Here is a 17,577-nt window from a genome sequence, read left to right on the forward strand (position 1 = left end):
TGTATTCCAGATATGTTTCTAAGGACTCTGGTCATTCTTCAGACATTAATGTTTGGATGGTAGTAGTGACTGTGCTTTTTGTGTTCTTTAATAGTTTATATTTACATGTCCATGTCGTAGAAATAGATTCCCCATTGGGGTTAGCTGAGACAAAGCTGGAATCAGTATCCATAGACATGGGTATAAACTGTTCCTATTATTCATATTGGAATTAAGTGTGAATATATAGTAAGTAGCCCTAGGCTACCAGAAAGACAATGAATGGGAATTAATATTTTTAAAGATTTATTTTCATTTTATGTGTATAAGCATTTACCTACATGTATATTAAATGCATTGCATATGTTCCTGGTGCCCTCTAAGGCCAGAAGAGTCAGATCCCCTAGACAGATGGTTGCAAGCCACCACAAGAATGTTGGGAACCAAATCTCTGTCTTCTACAAGAGCAGCAAATGCTCCTAACCACTGAGCCATCTCTTCAGCCCAGTGATGATAGCATTTTATTTTTATTTTTCATTTTATTTTTCCACGGTGCCTCCTTCATGATACTCAAGAGTTGTGCCAATGAGCCTCGCCCCCAGCCTTCTTTTATTAAACCACCAAAAAGAAAAACTTAAAACCAATGGATACAACAGAAAATCATACCAAATATTCAAAGAATTACATACCAGAGCTTTTTAAGACTCTTCAACAGCAGTACCAAACAACAAATATCTCCAAACTACAATATCAGCAAACCCATGGGCTGACCCCAAAATGAACAGTGATGAAAAAAGAAAAGAAACTTCAACAAAATGCTAGCAAACAAAATACAGGGTTATTTTAGTACTCTTCAAAGAGATTTCTTTGTGCAGAAGGCTTTGCTGTGGTACATGATGCATGGCACTGTGTGTTCTTTTACTTTAAGTTCTGTGTTGAAAGAATGGTGAGTGTGTGTCCAAGCTAAAAGAACCAGAATTCATGGCAGGGCTTATCCTGCTCCTGCCTTAGTGTATATATGAAGGTTGAAGGTGTCCTGGTCCCTCCCACCCAATGTCCAAGGGACTACAGGGTGCTAGCTTCATAGTTGTTATTGTTGTACTGGTTGGCGTACGGCGATAACATCTTGGATAGAACGATGTGGTAATCATTGCCCTGGAGACAGTCTTGAGTATTTCTTTATATCAATCAGAATGTTCTGGATATTCATTAGGTACAATAAATGAGTGAGGAATTTAGGGCTCAGAGCCAAGAAGGGAAGGACCAGGGCAACCACTCATTGCCTGTGTTTTCTTCTGACTTCAGAGACCAGGCTTTATTTATTTTAAAGTTTTTTGAATAAATGACCCAGTACACAAAACACCAGTAAGTGTTCTAGTCTAGTCATCTGTAATATTTTCTGAATTAAGCATGTACATTTATGCATTCTCCTTCATTTTTTTGATTTAATAAAGTTTTATTTTTCCAAATGTACAGCTGATTGAACCTGCTCATGCATCTTCACCAGCAGCTGGGGCATCTCCACCCTTCGTGTTTCTGGTGTAAATCACTTGAGCTCTGTGCTTCGAAACCAGCTTGATAAGTCCTTTACTAAGTAGCTCCTGAAGGGCTGCCCTGGCCAAGGAACCTTGAATCTTCAGTCTCTCAGAGACCACAGCTGGAGTAATAAGCTTATAATTGGGCACTTCCTTACAGAGCTTGTCATATGTAGCTTTGTCAAACAGGGCTAGATTGTTGAGCTTGTCCCGAACTTTGCCTTTGGACCACTTCTTCTTTTTGGCCTTGCCACCAGACTTGTTTACTGGGTCTTTGTCTTTCTTGGCCGACTTCCCGGCATCTTTCTTTTTCTTGTCATCCTTAGGTGGCATGATGAAGCTCGGAGAGAGGCGACGACCACTGCAGCCTCCACTAAGATGTCGGAAAAAAAGGAACCATTTTTTAATATTCTGTGTGTGTGTGTGTGTGTGTGTGTGTGTGTGTGTGTATGTGTGTGTGTGTGTGTGTGTGTGGCTGGGTGGGTGTGGGTGTGTAATTTTTATTGTATTGTAGTAGGTTCTTATGTATCTATTATGGTGAGAGATTTTTAAATCATGAATGGATATTGAATTTTCTAAGATATTTTTAGTATAATTTTAAATGTATATGTGTGTTTTTATGGTTAATTTTAATGGTATGATAAATCCCATTATTTATTGACTTGCCCTTATATACTGAACCAGGTTGAATTCTAGAAATTAATCCCATTCATTCATGGGACATATCTTTTCACTGTGATATTGAATTATATTTGCTATTATTTTATTGAAGATATTTTTTCCATCCCTGTTCATTTGGTTGGCAGTCTGTGGTTTGATAAAACTGTAGTTGGGAGATGTTTTTTCTTTTGTTTCTATTGTTGACAAATTTAAGAAACATTTGCATGTTGTTTGAATGTTAGATATAATTTTCTGTTGCACTGTTTGGTTTTAGGTTTTCCTTTTTGGTGAGATTTAATTTGTTGAGGTGATTCAATGTCGGTATTTGTTATTGGTATGTTCAAGATTCTCATTTCTCTTTGATTCGGTCTTGGTAGACTCTTTCAGTTTATAATTTGTTGGCTTGTTCACCAAAGAACCTATCCATTTTTTTCAACATAAAAGTTAATCTTGGAATACTTTTTATTTACAAATAACTGAAAAAATTAGTGCCATGGAACCACAGGTTGTGTAGTTTTTGCTTATAGTATTTAGATAGTCAAGTTACCAGATCCGTGGGTTTAACAGGAAATGGACCTCTTATTTTCATCTATTGTGGTTTTGAGGGGTTGCTAAAATGTTTTTATCTTAGTAATGTCGGTTAGCATGGAAGCTGTTAACAAACCATCATGCAATTGTGAATAAGAACTTAAAGTTTTTAAATTGTTGTTGTCATCCTCTTTCTCCTCCTCCTTTCTCCTTCTTTGTCTAGGATTTTTCATGCATCCATATGTCCACTTGTTCTGCCTGACAGACAGTCTTGATAACTATGATTTGTCTTCTCCTTTTCAGCCATGCAATGATGGACCTACTCGTTGATCTCTGCCTTCAGAACCACCTGAATCCTTCTCATCATGTTCTAGAGATCTGGTCTTCCGAGACCCAACAGCCCTTGAGTTTTAAGCCAAATACTTTGATTGGGTCCTTGAATGTCCACACTGTACTTCTGAAAGAAAAAGTCCCCGAAGAGAAAATTAAGTCTGGTCTACCCAATGTGCCTGAGGTCAGTGGTGCCTGTGTGTTGTCTGAGGATATGCAGGGGTACAGATTTGTGCGTGAATGTGCAGGAGTGCTAGGGAGGGCAACCTCGCTCTTTGTTTGAATACCTAACACACAGTGCTGTATGGATGCTTCTTTTTCTATACCAGGTGAAGGTAGGTGCTAACTGGATTCGCTACAGGGAAGAAGAACTTTCCAAATATACTAAAGTTTGTTGTTGTAATACTGATACTATACTATCCAAACGGAACTGTTGTAGGGCAACGTGTTCATCAGAACCACCTTGAAGGTGGAAGTGTTCCTACATCTGCGTTTTCTAGCATGGTAGTCACAGGTCCTATGTCTCACCTGAGCTCTTGACATGTAGCTAGTATGGTCAAGAAATTATTTCTCAGCTTTATTGAACTTTACTCAATTAACTGGTGACTGCTTTCTTGACATGTACATTTCTGGATTTCTTTTGGCCCTAAGAGTCAGAACTCCATAAATGTGTTTACTGTCTGAGAGAGAGAGAAGAGATAGGCCCTTCGGAAAGTTTTGCTTTGATTTTTGACTTTTGCTATTTGTTCCCTTTCCGTTCTGAGAGAGGAGAGAGGGGATGGGCCTTATGAAGTTGGGTGGGTAGGGAAGTGGATAGGACCTGGTAGGAGTTGGAGGAGAATATGATCAAAATGGATTATTTACAATTTTTAATGTTTTCAGGAATATGTAGACTGCTGTATTCATGGAATATCTTAGTTGTCTTTTTTTTTTTTGGTTTTTACGAGACAGGGTTTCTCTGCATTGTTTTCGAGGCTGTCGGTCCAGCCCAGCCTCGAACTCACAGAGATCCGCCTGCCTCTGCCTCCCGAGTGCTGGGATTAAAGGCGTGCGCCACCACCGCCCGGCTTCTTAGTTGTCATTTTATTGCAGCCATAAATTATAAAGTAAAATTAATCCCAAGTTTTTACAGAGCATTGTAATAAGGTTTTAAGGGTGGTCTTAAGGCTCTAGTTAAGGCAGTACTACCTGAATGAGATTCTTGGAAGGTACACTCAGTTTTCTTGCTTTCAAAATTGGCAGTTGGGTCAGTAATTTGTCTCCTGTTAATTTCCATTTTTTAGTGATTGGTAACATTTAATTGGTGCTTTTCCATGCTAAGTCCATGGGAGAATCTAATTATACTTCAAACAAAAGCAGTATTTCATAGGCCAGGAACCTCCTCATATCCTGTGGCTTTTCTTAATTGTCTAGGCTCCATAGAGAGTTGAACCCAGGTTATATGCACAGTTCCTCTTGAGGAACCCTAGGTTGGAGCAATGCCCCACATTCCTCCTAAAGCTCAGTTCATTACATTCACCAAGCCTGCCACTCAGAGTTCAGGGGACCATGACGTTCATCTGCCACTCTCTTCACACATGCTACCTTGACCTTTGCAAGGTCTCTTCACTCTGTGGAGAGCAGTCAGCATGTGCTGAAGTTAGCATGTGCTGAAGTTAGCAGGTACTGAAGTAGTCTGTGTGAAGCATAGACTCACACATGTTTTCAATGGACCTCTTAGTGTCACTGTAGGCACCTGTAATCAGCCGATTTAGAGAAATTGTTTTTCTTTCTAAGTATTATGCCTGGTATTTGAAAAAGATTAAATGTGTTTCTGGCTTACTATAACTATATATAGTACATATGTATGTACACACATACATCAGACATACATATGTGTGTATCTATATGACACATGTGTACATACCTTATATGTACTTACAATACATATAATATTTTTATATAAACATATATGTTAACTTTATGGGAATATGGTGACTTCTTAAGCAATTATTTTTGTTTTATGAGACTTATTTTTAAAAGTATTCATACCTTTTACAGAGAGTTTTCCTTTAGGAAAATTATGCAAAGAATTTATGCAGAAGTCTATCCGGAACCTGCAAACAGCTGTGCACTACAGTGTTTAAATGCAGACGCTTCTCTAGAGCCAGTTTCTCCTGTTGTCTGTCTGCAGACAGCTGTGCACTACAGTGTTTAAATGCAGACGCTTCTCTAGAGCCAGTTTCTCCCGTTGTCTAGTAGTTGCTACTAATAAGAGTGATCCCAAGATGCATCTAATATTTTATGTAAATTTATTTTTCAGTATTCATTATGTTATTTTTTTTCTCCCAGACCCCACCAACTTTGTGGTAGGATGTGCAGGGGCTGGAAAAAATCCTGCCATACTCAATTCTAGAATTAAAACAGAAATTGAAGCAATTATGGGAAGATGCATTCACATAATTCTTGTGTCTGGTATATTCTTGCAGAAATCCGTGCGTCTGGTAGTGAATTACTTGAGAACACAGAAGGCTGTCGTGCGTGTGAGCCCTGAGGTACCACTGCAGAATATTCTGCCAGTCATCTGTGCAAAGTGTGAGGTCAGCCCAGATCACGTGGTTCTGCTCAGGGACAATGTTGCCGGGGAGGAGCTGGAGCTGTCCAAGTCCCTGAATGAATTAGGGATAAAGGAACTGTATGCGTGGGACAACAGAAGAGGTGAGGCTTGCCATGTTGCGTAGTGGCTTGGACATGAGGTTTGCACACAAAATCTGTATTCTCTCCCTGCAGGTCTCAGTAGGACCACCTAGGAATAGGCATGGGAAACTTGGGGCACTCAGTTTTTGTCCAATGGTGAAGTATGCAAAAGGAGAATTTGGCTTGTTGTCACATCCTGTGATGCTAAGTGTGTCTCCTCCCTCCCAGGTCTGCAAATGGCTTTGACTTTCTGTCTTCTTCTAAACTCTGATAAATAGTAGCAAATCAAAAGAAATGGTGAGGAGAGATTGCAGCTCTTGCTGTCCCTACTCAGAGACCACTTACAAATCGCTCGAGTTTTTGTTCAGTTGCCATTGCTCCCAGGCTCTCCCAGGCTTTGACTGCTGCTTGTGTCTAAGATCACTTGCCAGAGGAACGTTCGTTGACTGTCTTCTGAAACCAACCAATTGTGGTTCCTGTGATCAGTCCTGCAGACAAGTTTTACACTCGTTTATTGCCCGTGCTGCACCTACATAGGAATGTGGCATAGATTAGTGCCATAAATGAGTGGCAGCCCCTGTGTAATGTTGGTACAGGGAAATATATTATGTAATCAGATTTTTCCAGTTAACACAGTGGTTTGAAGTTTTAGTTAAATAATTGTCAGGCAAAAGCATAGTTTTTAGTCCTTGACATTGTAGTTTTAAGATGAGCTTTGAAGTGTGCTGTGGTACTCTGACCTTGAACAAGGCATAGCTGTTGCCCTCACGAAGTCAGAGCAGGGGACCCTCACAAAATTGGTCCAGATAACACTACTGCTGCCCATGGTATTTATTCTCCAGAAGACTGGGCTTTTAAAAATGTGCAGCTGGTCTTTTATATGTTCTTCTATAGGCTTTCAAATACAGCGCTAAAGGTAATTTATCCTAATAAAAATGTGTTTTCCTTTATTAGCAAGTATATTGTGAAAATTGTGGTCATAGTGTCTTCTATCCGTACTTTGACTCATCTCAACCCACCCTTTCTCTGAGGATTCTGAGTTCATCCTCCCATTTGACACGGAAGAAAGGGTTTAGTTCCAGATAACTTAAGGTACTAACTAGTCTCCTGGAAAAGGTGCTCTGAAGGTTACAACATTGTATCCAGTCAACTTTACTGCTGCTGATGTTTGTGATCCTGAGACTGGATTCTGGACCTCATGACCTCCCAACCAGTATCTTTAAAATTAACAGAAAGCAGTGCTCCCAGTGTCTGTCAGCAGTGCTCCCAGTATCTGTCAGTCTGTCAGCAGTGCTCCCAGTGCCTGTCAGCAGTGCTCCCAGTGTCTGTCAGCCTTGCTCCCAGTGTCATCAGTGCTCCCAGTGTCTGTCAGCCTTGCTCCCAGTGTCATCAGTGCTCCCAGTGTCTGTCAGCAGTGCTCCTAGTGCCTGTCAGCAGCACAGACTCAGTTGCTGGGGGTATGTTTGGTTGGTTACATTTAAACTTGGGTTGTGGGTTGTTTTAGGGGGCAAAGTGTCTTCTTTTGTAGTACAAAAGGAAAAGAAAATCTCTCCGAAAGAAAGAAGGAAAGAAAGAAAGAAGGAAGGAAGGAAGGAAGGGAAGAAGGGAGGAAGGAAGGAAGGGAGGGAGGGAGGGAGGGAGGAAGGAGAACTAAGTGTCCTTTCTTTAGGAATCTAAGAGTGACAGGCTTGCACACCTAGACTTCTGTTACACACGCACACTTGGACATATCTTGAAGAGCAGAGGCCACGCCGTGTCCTGGAGGAGTCATACAGACCTGCCTCTCTCACAGGAAACAGAAGCCTTCAGCAGGACCAGGACACTGAGCACCACTCTTGCAACCTGTGGACATAGGGAGCTTTAGAACATGAAATGCAGCCAGTTAGCATTTCCATCTTGACTGGTACTCCAAAGACCCAGATTACTCCAGTGTCTGCCATGACAGTCCGTCTCCCGACCCTGTGGTGGGGAGACCTCCCAGCCTTTCACCAGGACCACGCCTGCTTTGATGTCCCTGATTACCATCCTGTCACATGCTTTCATCTCATCCTGCTAACCACCAAACGTCTAAGAAGAGAGCGTTTTGCAGAAGGTGTCCTTGAGGACCCTTCTCTCATTTGAACCTGAAAAGTGCGGCTGTTAGGGTGTGGGTGGGGTGCCTTTGACAGAGTGTGGGGAGCAGGCGATAACCACCTTTTTCCTAGTCCTGCAGCTGCTAGAGAAAGGGAAACAGCAGCAAGAGATTGAGTGCTGTGGGCCAGTGCCTTGGCTGTGTGAACTCTTGATACATGCTTGAAGAGTTCAAGGCTCTGCTGCCCCCTGTGCTCACAGCAGGTCTAGCAGCCTGTGCTGGGGCTGGGAGTGCAGGCTAGCTCTGTATATGCCCTTGTCACTTTTGTGGGTACTGTAACCCACACTCGAGGCTGAGGGTTTAGTAAGAGCTTTGGTCTGGGCTGCTGCAGACATCCAAGCTGTTCTCATTCTCTCATTGCCTGCCTTTTCCAGTTCTTCTGACCAAAACGCAGTCTGAGCCTTCCCTGAGCTGTCAAGGTACCGTGAGCCCACAGGCTACACTGTGCATGACTGCAGATGGGAGGGTGCACGGAGGTAATGTGTATGTCAGACCCCAGGGAACTGAGTCTGGCTCCGGGAAGGGAGGGGCCTTGCTGGGCTGACATGAGTTTTTTTGTTCCCGGGTTGTTCTAGACAAGAATGTGCCCATGTGAGAATTTGCTATGTGGCTTTAATCCATGGGAATGGCTGTGACTATTGAAGATAGGAAAGTCTGTGGCTCAGAACTCAGGGGAATGCGACACATACTGAAATGACACCATGTCCCTTTGCCTCGACTTGTCTGTTGTTACTTTCGTGCTTCTGGCTTGGGTCTACCCTGTATGCTGCAGAGTGCGCGCCACTATGGGATTGGAATTGAACGCTATGCATCATAATAATACAGGCACGCAAAGGGTTAACTCAAATTTGGTACTTATTTAGAAAGTCTCTGTGTATATACATGTATACACACATACATCTGAAGAGTGAGGTTCACATATTTATATGCATGTATTTGTATGTATTTGCATAAACATATATATACAAACATAAATACACACGAATTATGGTTTTAATGGGCCTTTCAGAGTGTACACATACCCATGTGAACATATATGCTAAAAAGTCAATATTCTGATGAGTTTCTGTATTCGGCAGGAAGTTTATCATTTGTGCTAAAGTATTTGTTATAGTATAATAAATGTAGTTTATATATATATATATAAACATTTAACAAAAGAAAATGCAGCATTTACGTTGAGCCCAATGATGTGAATGAGCATCTGGGTGATGCGGCTGAGCCCATAGCTGATCTGCCTCATCAACAGCCATTTCACACACAAGCCTCCCCTTTAAGGAACCCCGTTGTTTGGAAGAGGTCTGGGACATTCTGCTTGGGGGTTTGGGCAGACCAGGGCTGGGGAGAGGTAAACTGGCTGTGTCCTCCTTTGCTGCCTTGTGTCTGCACCTTAGAGGCAGGCTGTGATGCCAACGCCCACCTGCACCATGTGGGAGCGCCCATCTGTCCTCTCTTCCAAGGGCTTCTTCGGTGGCCCTTTTCTGGTGGTGGGACCGCCACATTTCTGCTTTTAGCGTCTAGACAAGCAGGTGCTCTGGACTAAACTCAGGGATGTTTCCACTTCCTCCTCTTCTTCTTGTGACACTCAGCTCACCTTTTGTCATTGTCCTCAACACTTTAATGTGTCCAAATAGGAAGTGCTTTCTTGGATGAACTGTGAGCCTTGAAAAGAAGTGGGGCCATGATCCCAGCTCTTAAAACACATGGTCTCCAGGGAAATCTGTGTCCGCAGCTCACTGCCCTGGCGGGACAGCAAGCTGTTTACAGAGACTTTGCCTGACTGATTTCTCCTTTTATAGTGCATATCTGGTATCAGGAACCTTTTATTGACCCATAGGTGAAGCCTTTAGACATATGCCATTAGTTTGAGGCCCTACTGCACCATACAGTTGTTAGACAGTGGTATGAGAAGCTACCTCTCCACACACTAATGTTCTGGTGCCAGGGTCATACATGACCCTTCTTCATGGAGTATGCTTGGTCCTGTGACCAGTCACTTTCTGTTCAGTGAGAGAAACAAAAGATTTAGCTTGCTTTCAGTTTCAATCTATCATTGTCATGAATACTATAGTTTGGCCTGTATGATAGCAACATATATTCTTTCTTGTTTGTCTATGGGGTTTTACAGTGTTATCAATCTTAATATATCTTTATCATATACCATTCAATTGTAAAACCAGTATAAACTAGAAATATACATGTTAATGCATGCTATAGTTTGAATGATACTATTTTGTGCTGTAAGATATTTTATTCTTCTTAGTTTTACACTGAGTGAGGGTTTGGATGTGACTGATTTATAATTATGTGTGTGCATGTGTGTCTGCACAACTGCATCATGTGAGCAAGTCCTCTGGCTTGGTTGCTGTCTGATGCAGAGCCCACTAATCTCTTTAGCTAAGCCCCTTGCATGTCATTAAGCTCCCTGGTCTGCACATACAGGACAAAGGCCTTGCTTCCTGCAAGATGGTTTAAGAACCGCTGGGCCTGGATTTGGCTTTGTTGAATAGACAGTATAATTTCATTACAGATTTTAAAATGCATTGACTTTTTTTTTTTAAATGCATTGACTTTTATGTTCTGCTTTAACTTGGATAATGAAACTACACATCATTAGGCACAAACATTAATGGATGTTTACTGTATTTGGGGTTGATATACTCATGGAAATTTGTCAAATTCCACAAGGAAGTGTTTTCACCAGTGGTCTCGAGGTCTGGCTGGCCGGCAGTTGGAACTGGGAAAGTTGTTCTTCTACCCTTTAGAAACACCTGTTTTGTTTTGGGTTTTTATTTACTATTTTTCTCCCCAACTCTGTGATATCTTTATGTGTTAAAGGAGGAGGGCAGGGTGAATGAATAGTAAAAGCCCAGAATAGGCAAACAGGAGAATATAATTTAAAAAGGAAATATTCTGCAACTGGAGAGAAGACAGCTCAGTGATTACAAGCACTTGTTGCTCTTTCGGAGGACCTGGGTTTGGTACCCAGAACTTATATCCCAAATATCTGTAACTCTCTTTGGGTCTTTGTGGGTACTAGGCATACAAGGGAATAGTTATGCATGTAAAATAAAATAAGTCAAAATTTTAATTAAATTTAGAAGAAAGGCTATGGAGAATGTTGGTCAGTACCCCTGGAGATCTGGTTATATAGTACCCAAATCTCATCGACTGTTCCTCTGCGTTATAGGAAAGATTAGGGGTTTTGTGGTTTGTTTAGCATTTTTAAACCTTACTTAGAACTCATAAGGCAGACTGTTACAGACATCACAGCCCTTTCAGTAACACTATTTAGTGTCAGTTAAAATGGAGAAATATTGTCAGCCTTGTAAAACATCAGTCACATTCATATTAACCATAGTAAAATTATAGTATTTTAATTATTTTTGACTAGATAAATTTACAACTAAAGCTGACTTCACCTTTTTTTTTAAATGCAGCTACTAGCAAATGTAAGAGGACACGGTTTGTATTAGCCTTGTCTTGAAAAGCATCACCATTGAATTTCCATTGATTTGCTTCTTTTCATCTTCCACAAGGACAAAGCCACTCTCAGAGTAAATGCTGCCTTAGTCACTAAAAACCTGTGTAAGAACTTCCTGGGATTTCCTTAGGGCCAGAGGGCTTTGAGTGAAATTGTGATGATTTTCTTAGAACTAACAGCTTAAAGGATTCCGTGAAGGTTTTAACAAGTGAAGTACTTAATCTCATGTTTCAAATGCTGAACAATACAACTTTTTCCCCCTCCAGAAATGTTCAGAAAATCATCGCTTGGCAATGATGAGACAGATAAAGAGAAGAAAAGATTTCTGGGATTTTTCAAAGTTAATAAAAGGAGCAGCAGTAAGGTAATGCACCCTACACATGTTACTCTGTGGGTATAAAAGTGTTCCTCACAATATTTCTACTGAATCTGTCTTGGGATTTTTCTAAATAATTTGTTTCGTAATAATGAATGTTCACTTGACGCTCCAGGCAGTTGCTTAAGAGGAAGGTGTTCACTTATTGGTGGGGTAGCAAACCTCTCGACTCCCCAGGCCAACATGAACCACTCCCTGCTGGGTGCCCACACTCACGTGGCATGCTGCAAGGCCCAGCACACAGCTCTGGGTATATGGTAGAGTAAGCCCTGCTTCATTAAGTTTAAGTGGCTTGTCGGTTTCCCTGCAAATAACTGCAACTTTCCAGCTCCAAGTAGAAAGCCAGGAAGGGCTGCACGCAGGACCACTTTTATCTGTCCAGAACTGTTCCATTTTCTATAGTTTTCAAATATTTTTCTACCTTTTTAACATTACCTGGAATCATAGAACACTACAAATTAATTGCTTTTGGTCTTGTTTCTCCTTGTTAATCGTCTTTATATTCATATTATAGGTGTAATATAGTACATAATTTAAAGTCATGCTGCAGAGAATTAAAACGAAGGGCTTTTTGTTTGATTTCAATACTCAGTTACAAAAGTCTCAAAATGAAAAATATCTGCTAACCACCTGGCAATGAACACACTAACTCTATTCTACTCTTTTAAAAAGTATATTTTACGAACATGTAATGTCTATTCCTTGCTAATATACATGGCTCAGGAATGCAAAGTTGAGAGCATTAATGGGTGGCTTAATGGGTAAGCATATTTGCTGTGCAAGCATGAAGACCTGAGCTTGGGTTCCCAGCTCCTTATAGAAAACCAGGCACTTATGTGTGTAAAGCACATATGTACCACACACACACACACACACACACACACACACACACACACACACACACACACCGTTTTTAAAAAAGAAATGACTAATATAAGTAATTGACATTAATAGCACTCTCTCAGATGGGGCAGGATCATCATCTGTGTGGTTTATAGAAGCTCTGTTTTGTAGACCTGTAACCCAGTGCTACGTAGTCATCTCCAGCTCTTTCCTTCTGCAACCTGCAGGCCTGATATTATGATTGCCCCTGTGCTTGCTGATGATGGTGCCGAAGATTAGAGACATAACACGCTTTGCCCAGTGTCCCTGGATGATACCAGGGTCTATCCAGCTGTGGAGGCAACCAGCACCTTCCACTAGACATAAAAGATTTCACAGTCTGCCCATCCTTCCTCCTGAAACCTTGTGCTGGTTTTCTCACTCTGATTTGTGAATGATGAAATGTATTAGTTATATCTTGTGTTCTTTTCCTTGTTTTCCTGTGATCTTTGAGAATTTGTGCTCAGGATCTGGCTCATGTGTGAAATCTTTTTAGCCTTGGGTAGTTCCTTCCCCTCCTCCTTTTCTTCCCCTTCCTTTCCTGGCCTCTTTTCTTTTCAGGTCTAGAATAAATGAAAGTAAAGAATCGGAAATATTTAGGGCTCTTAATTGTGTTTTTATTCCTGGTATTGTTTAGATGAACTTGCTAGGACTGTTTTCTGCTGTCCCCTTGGTCACCAGTTCATAATAGAACCCCATCCCTCACCTTAGATCTAGCTGATTATCCAGCTCCCTCATTCTGTGAGGCAAACCCCAGAAGATAAAGCAAAATATAGGGCAAGAAGGACTTTTGGTTCAGTCAATCAGGCAGCTATCAAAGCTAAAGGTTTAGAGACCATATAGCTTTCGATAATTAGAAAGGGACAAACACCAGGGCTCCTTGATGGTTAGTGAAAGATTCAGTGATGGTACAGTCTTCTCTATTCTAAGAGCCTTTCCTTATGTAGTACGGTATCTTTCCTGTCTTGGAGGTCTAGGGTAATTTCTCACTTTTTACATACAGGGCCTTTCATTTATTACTGCATTATTTAAATATAGCTTGCTCTACACATATCCACTTACTCAGCCTTATGTTATTATGTGTGTGTGTGCACGCATGTGCTCATACTTGTGGGTTACACATGCACTTCCTAGCTCTTTACCTCTCTCCTTGTTATAGTTGGAGGTTTTTGCATGCTAAATACATCTTTACCCAGTGTCCCTAAAGACCTGGGAAAGAAGAAATATCATTGCATTGTACAAGTCAATATGGTCATGCAGCTCACGCCTTTGTAATTTAGTCAGCTATAGTATTAATAAATGCTAGAATTGACGCATTTCTAAGTCCTTTATTTTAATAACTCATTCACATTGTACAATGCTTATCAAAACTTTAAATTTCCTTGTCTTTAAAAAGCACTTGGAATAAGTAACTTTAAAATGATTCTTCAAACCCTGTGATGTGATGACAACAGATAGGCATATACATGCCTCAGTACAGAATAAAATCTGAGAATGGGGACTTACAGAAGCATTCAGACTGAAGTTATATTCTAGTATATTGCCATTAAGGAAGAATATACATAGGTGTATAAAGGTGAGTGCATGTTATATCCATAGAATGTCAATAAAGCATATGCCTGAGAGGAACATAATTTTGGATCAAGTAAGTAAGGGCAAATGTTTTATATTTTAATTTTTAATGTGTGCAAATTATGTATCACTTTGGACATCATTTATTCTCTTAAGCCAGTGTTTTCAAAACATACCAAGTATCATCTTAAGGTCTAATTGAAAGTGTGAATTCTTGGGTCACATCCCCAGATCCTCGTTAGGAGGCCAGGGAATTGAATTTTCCAATTAGTACTCCCTACCTGATTGTGTGGCTGATGATGTATAATTGTTTGCCTTTTATGGATAGAAAGGAAGTCAGTTGTTTGCTAAATGGTTTTTGTGTACACTCAGTGCATTAATTATGCAGAAATTAAAACTTTGAAGTCAAGACCTAGTTAATCAGTTGATTTGCTGAGCTAACTTGTCAGTTCACAGCCCCTATTATTTTTAAATTAAATATTTTCTAAACTAAATAAATGCATTGGGGAAGGAGAAAAAGGCAAAAGCAAGTTTCTTCCCATGAGTTGTGGATTCACCGGTGTGAGTTTAGAATGAAGGAGTGCTTTGTCTGGGAGCTAGTTTAAAACAGTTTCCCATTTCACAAGGCAGAGGAAGGTCTGTGGACCCTGTGGTCTCCATTGTCTGGAAGTTTGGCCATGCTATGCCATGCTGGTGTTTTTGCTTTAATGGCTGCTAAGGATGCCTTCTCTTGTTGGAGCTTATTTTCTCTTGGAGCTGATGGCAGGGTGCACATCTGTGTTCTAGGCTGAGCATCTTGGACAGTTGGGTGCAGATAGTGATGAGGACCCCTTGAAGTCATCGTCTGGAGGGGACTTGAACGTGAGTACTTAATACAGTGGGTGCTTTTGCCAGCCAGGTGGAACTTCTCGCTGCAGGTAACAAATCTGATGACTGCATTCAGTTCATTCCTCTGCCTGGTTTCTGTAGTGGCTGCATGTGGTTTTCCGTACTTACTTGGACAACGTTCAGTATTTCAGCTTCTGCTCTTCTGTATTCCACTAAGCATGGGCAGGAGATTAGATTAGGTGAATTTACACCTTCTGAAGTTTTTCCCACACACTTCCAGGAGTAGGCTGATAGTCAATAGCCACTGGCCACCCAGAGCTAACATTTATTAAGGTAACTACATTTTGTCCAAGGAATCTCTTCAAACTCCGTTTTACTCACATTTCCAAATCGGCATCTAGAAAGTTTCCTTATGATTTTTAAATACCTGAAACAGTGTAATCCATGTCATCACGTAAGTACTTATAATTTGAATATCTAGACAGGGCATAGGAAGAAGGCTCAGTGCTGGCACCCACATATAAAAGCCAGGTATGGTTGCTTTGCGTGCCTGTAACCCCAGGTTGGAGGCTAGACGTGAGTAGATGCTGGGAGCTCACTGGGCAGCTTGTCTAGCTGAAACGACAGTTTCCAGGTTTCGTGAGAGACACTGTCTCAGAGGAATGAGGGGGTGAGTAACAGAGCAGGGTGGTCAGTGTGCTCCTCTAGCTTGTGTTCAGCATTCATTACCCTCCACACACATGCATGTGCACACACATACATACATGCACACATGCATACATACAGGCACACACATGCATACATGCACACATGCATACATACAGGCACACACATGCATACATGCATACACAAATTACTGGGACAAACTTTCCATATCAGTAATAATTTTATGTGGTCACTCTTAGTCTCACATCAGATACCATGTCAAATTTTCTTCTATCCATTGTGTGTTTTATACTTTAAAATGCTTACTAACAACTTGAAATAAAGTCTGGTATAGAAATATCCACCTAAGATTTGTTTTATTTCTGTAGTTATATAGCTATAAATTAGAAAACATTTTATAGGTTAAGTTTTTATAACTATTCCAAGATAATATAACAATATTATACCTGTTAATATCAGATCGTTAAACATGAGAAGTCAATTTTTCTTGCAAAGACATTTCTTAATAAAATGAAAGATGAACTGTCTTTCACCTATTACATAGATACAGAAAAGACTCGGTATTAATTTATCACATCTTCCCACATTTATTGATATAAACTGAGGAACGCTTTCTATGAAGAGTCTGTAAGGGTGGAGCAATCCTGCTGTATCAGCACATTTTACTTCTTTGATGTCTTTCCATGCAACACACTGCAAAGCACAGTGACCTATGATCAAAAGTAAACAAATTGTCTTCCAAATTTGTTCATGGCCAAAACTTTGGAGTTGTCAGATTTGTAGTTACACTGGAACTGCTAACTTCTGGGGAAAGAAAAACAATCTATGTCAGTATTTATAATGCTGGCCACACACTCACCATTCTTTTATCAATAGATAGTTTCTAAACTTTATGTTTGTGAGACTTGAAGTCTTCGTAATAGTCTTACTTTCTACTATATTTTTTTGCAAACAAATTCAAAATGAAGTGCAAGTCTATTATTTTCGTCGTTGTTGTTGAAAATGTGAAATTTTATCTGAACACGCTTGGGCTTATTTTTTGTCAAGGCCTGGGGTTAGTGAGAGTTAGCTCATTCAGACAGTGTGAAATGCCTGTTATCTAAGGAAATTGTTAGCCTAATAAAAAGTCAAATTTACCTTAGTTACAAAAGTCTGATTACATTTTTAAATTCATGGAAATAAATAAATAGGTGCCCGAGGTAATTGTGTCACGCCCGCCTCTAGCCACAGCTGTGCTGAGCTGTACTGCTTCTCTGTATGCACTTGAAAACACAACTTTAATGCTCTGAATTTAAGTGTTCCGTCCTTTCAATGGCCTCCTATTAGTACACTGGGGAAACCAGACTTCTGCCTTCATTGTAGCCACTTCTTTTTGGCAAGTAAGAATGTTTGCAGTCTTGGGGATTTAGTGCAATCCCAGAAGCTCCCCTGAGCCTGAGTGAACAGGGACACATACTTGCCTTGTTCCCATACAAATCACCCCAGCCTGAATAGAAGTATATAATGGTTTTAAGGAACCCTCTACTATTGTAATCTTAAGTAAGTTCCTATCTGAATTAATCACATCAGCCCAGCGTTGTGTTTGTTTTGCTATTAAGCAGCCTTAAATCAACAAAGGATGACTTTTGGAGGCTATAAACTCACTAGTCTTCTGGGCTTGTCTTTCATCAGCCTGTTTTATCTAGGAGATGTTGAAAAAATCTCTTCTAATATTTCACACACTTAGTAAACAAACTGCTTATGTTTGAGTGGGGGAACCTATTGTATCCAAGGGCTTGGCATCTCACATGCTTGAGGCTATTATATAACCAAGTAGTAACTCTTTCCACATTAATGAATGGTAGCTTAATTTTGTAGTAAGCATTGCTAATTTGGGTGAGCCATTTTGGTGTACTTAGGAACATAAGAACGTACTCATGATGCCCATGGC

General features: G+C 40.5%; 2 protein-coding genes across 7 annotated transcripts in view; one reads left to right on the forward strand and one right to left on the reverse strand.

The window, feature by feature from the left end:
* Cobl (cordon-bleu WH2 repeat protein) overlaps positions 1-17,577 on the forward strand; it is a 228,969-nt gene that overhangs the window by 77,693 nt on the left and 133,699 nt on the right. For 2 of the 6 annotated variants that reach the window (XM_013122711.3, XM_013122714.3), the window contains exons 3-7: positions 3,006-3,216; positions 5,501-5,729; positions 8,214-8,258; positions 11,590-11,687; positions 14,940-15,014. In XM_013122711.3, coding sequence (XP_012978165.1) covers positions 3,006-3,216; positions 5,501-5,729; positions 8,214-8,258; positions 11,590-11,687; positions 14,940-15,014 — 658 coding nt within the window. The remainder of the gene's footprint in view (positions 1-3,005; positions 3,217-5,500; positions 5,730-8,213; positions 8,259-11,589; positions 11,688-14,939; positions 15,015-17,577) is intronic. The other 4 variants (XM_013122713.3, XM_013122715.3, XM_013122712.3 and 1 more) reach the window with 3 other exon arrangements.
* LOC101844694 (40S ribosomal protein S25) lies at positions 1,415-1,900 on the reverse strand. Its single transcript, XM_005082974.4, has one exon. The coding sequence runs from the start codon at positions 1,845-1,847 to the stop codon at positions 1,470-1,472; it is 378 nt and encodes a 125-aa protein (XP_005083031.1). The 5' UTR covers positions 1,848-1,900; the 3' UTR covers positions 1,415-1,469.

This window comes from Mesocricetus auratus, unplaced genomic scaffold (assembly GCF_017639785.1).
Source record: "Mesocricetus auratus isolate SY011 unplaced genomic scaffold, BCM_Maur_2.0 Super-Scaffold_100006, whole genome shotgun sequence".
Classification (NCBI taxonomy): Eukaryota; Metazoa; Chordata; class Mammalia; order Rodentia; family Cricetidae; genus Mesocricetus; species Mesocricetus auratus.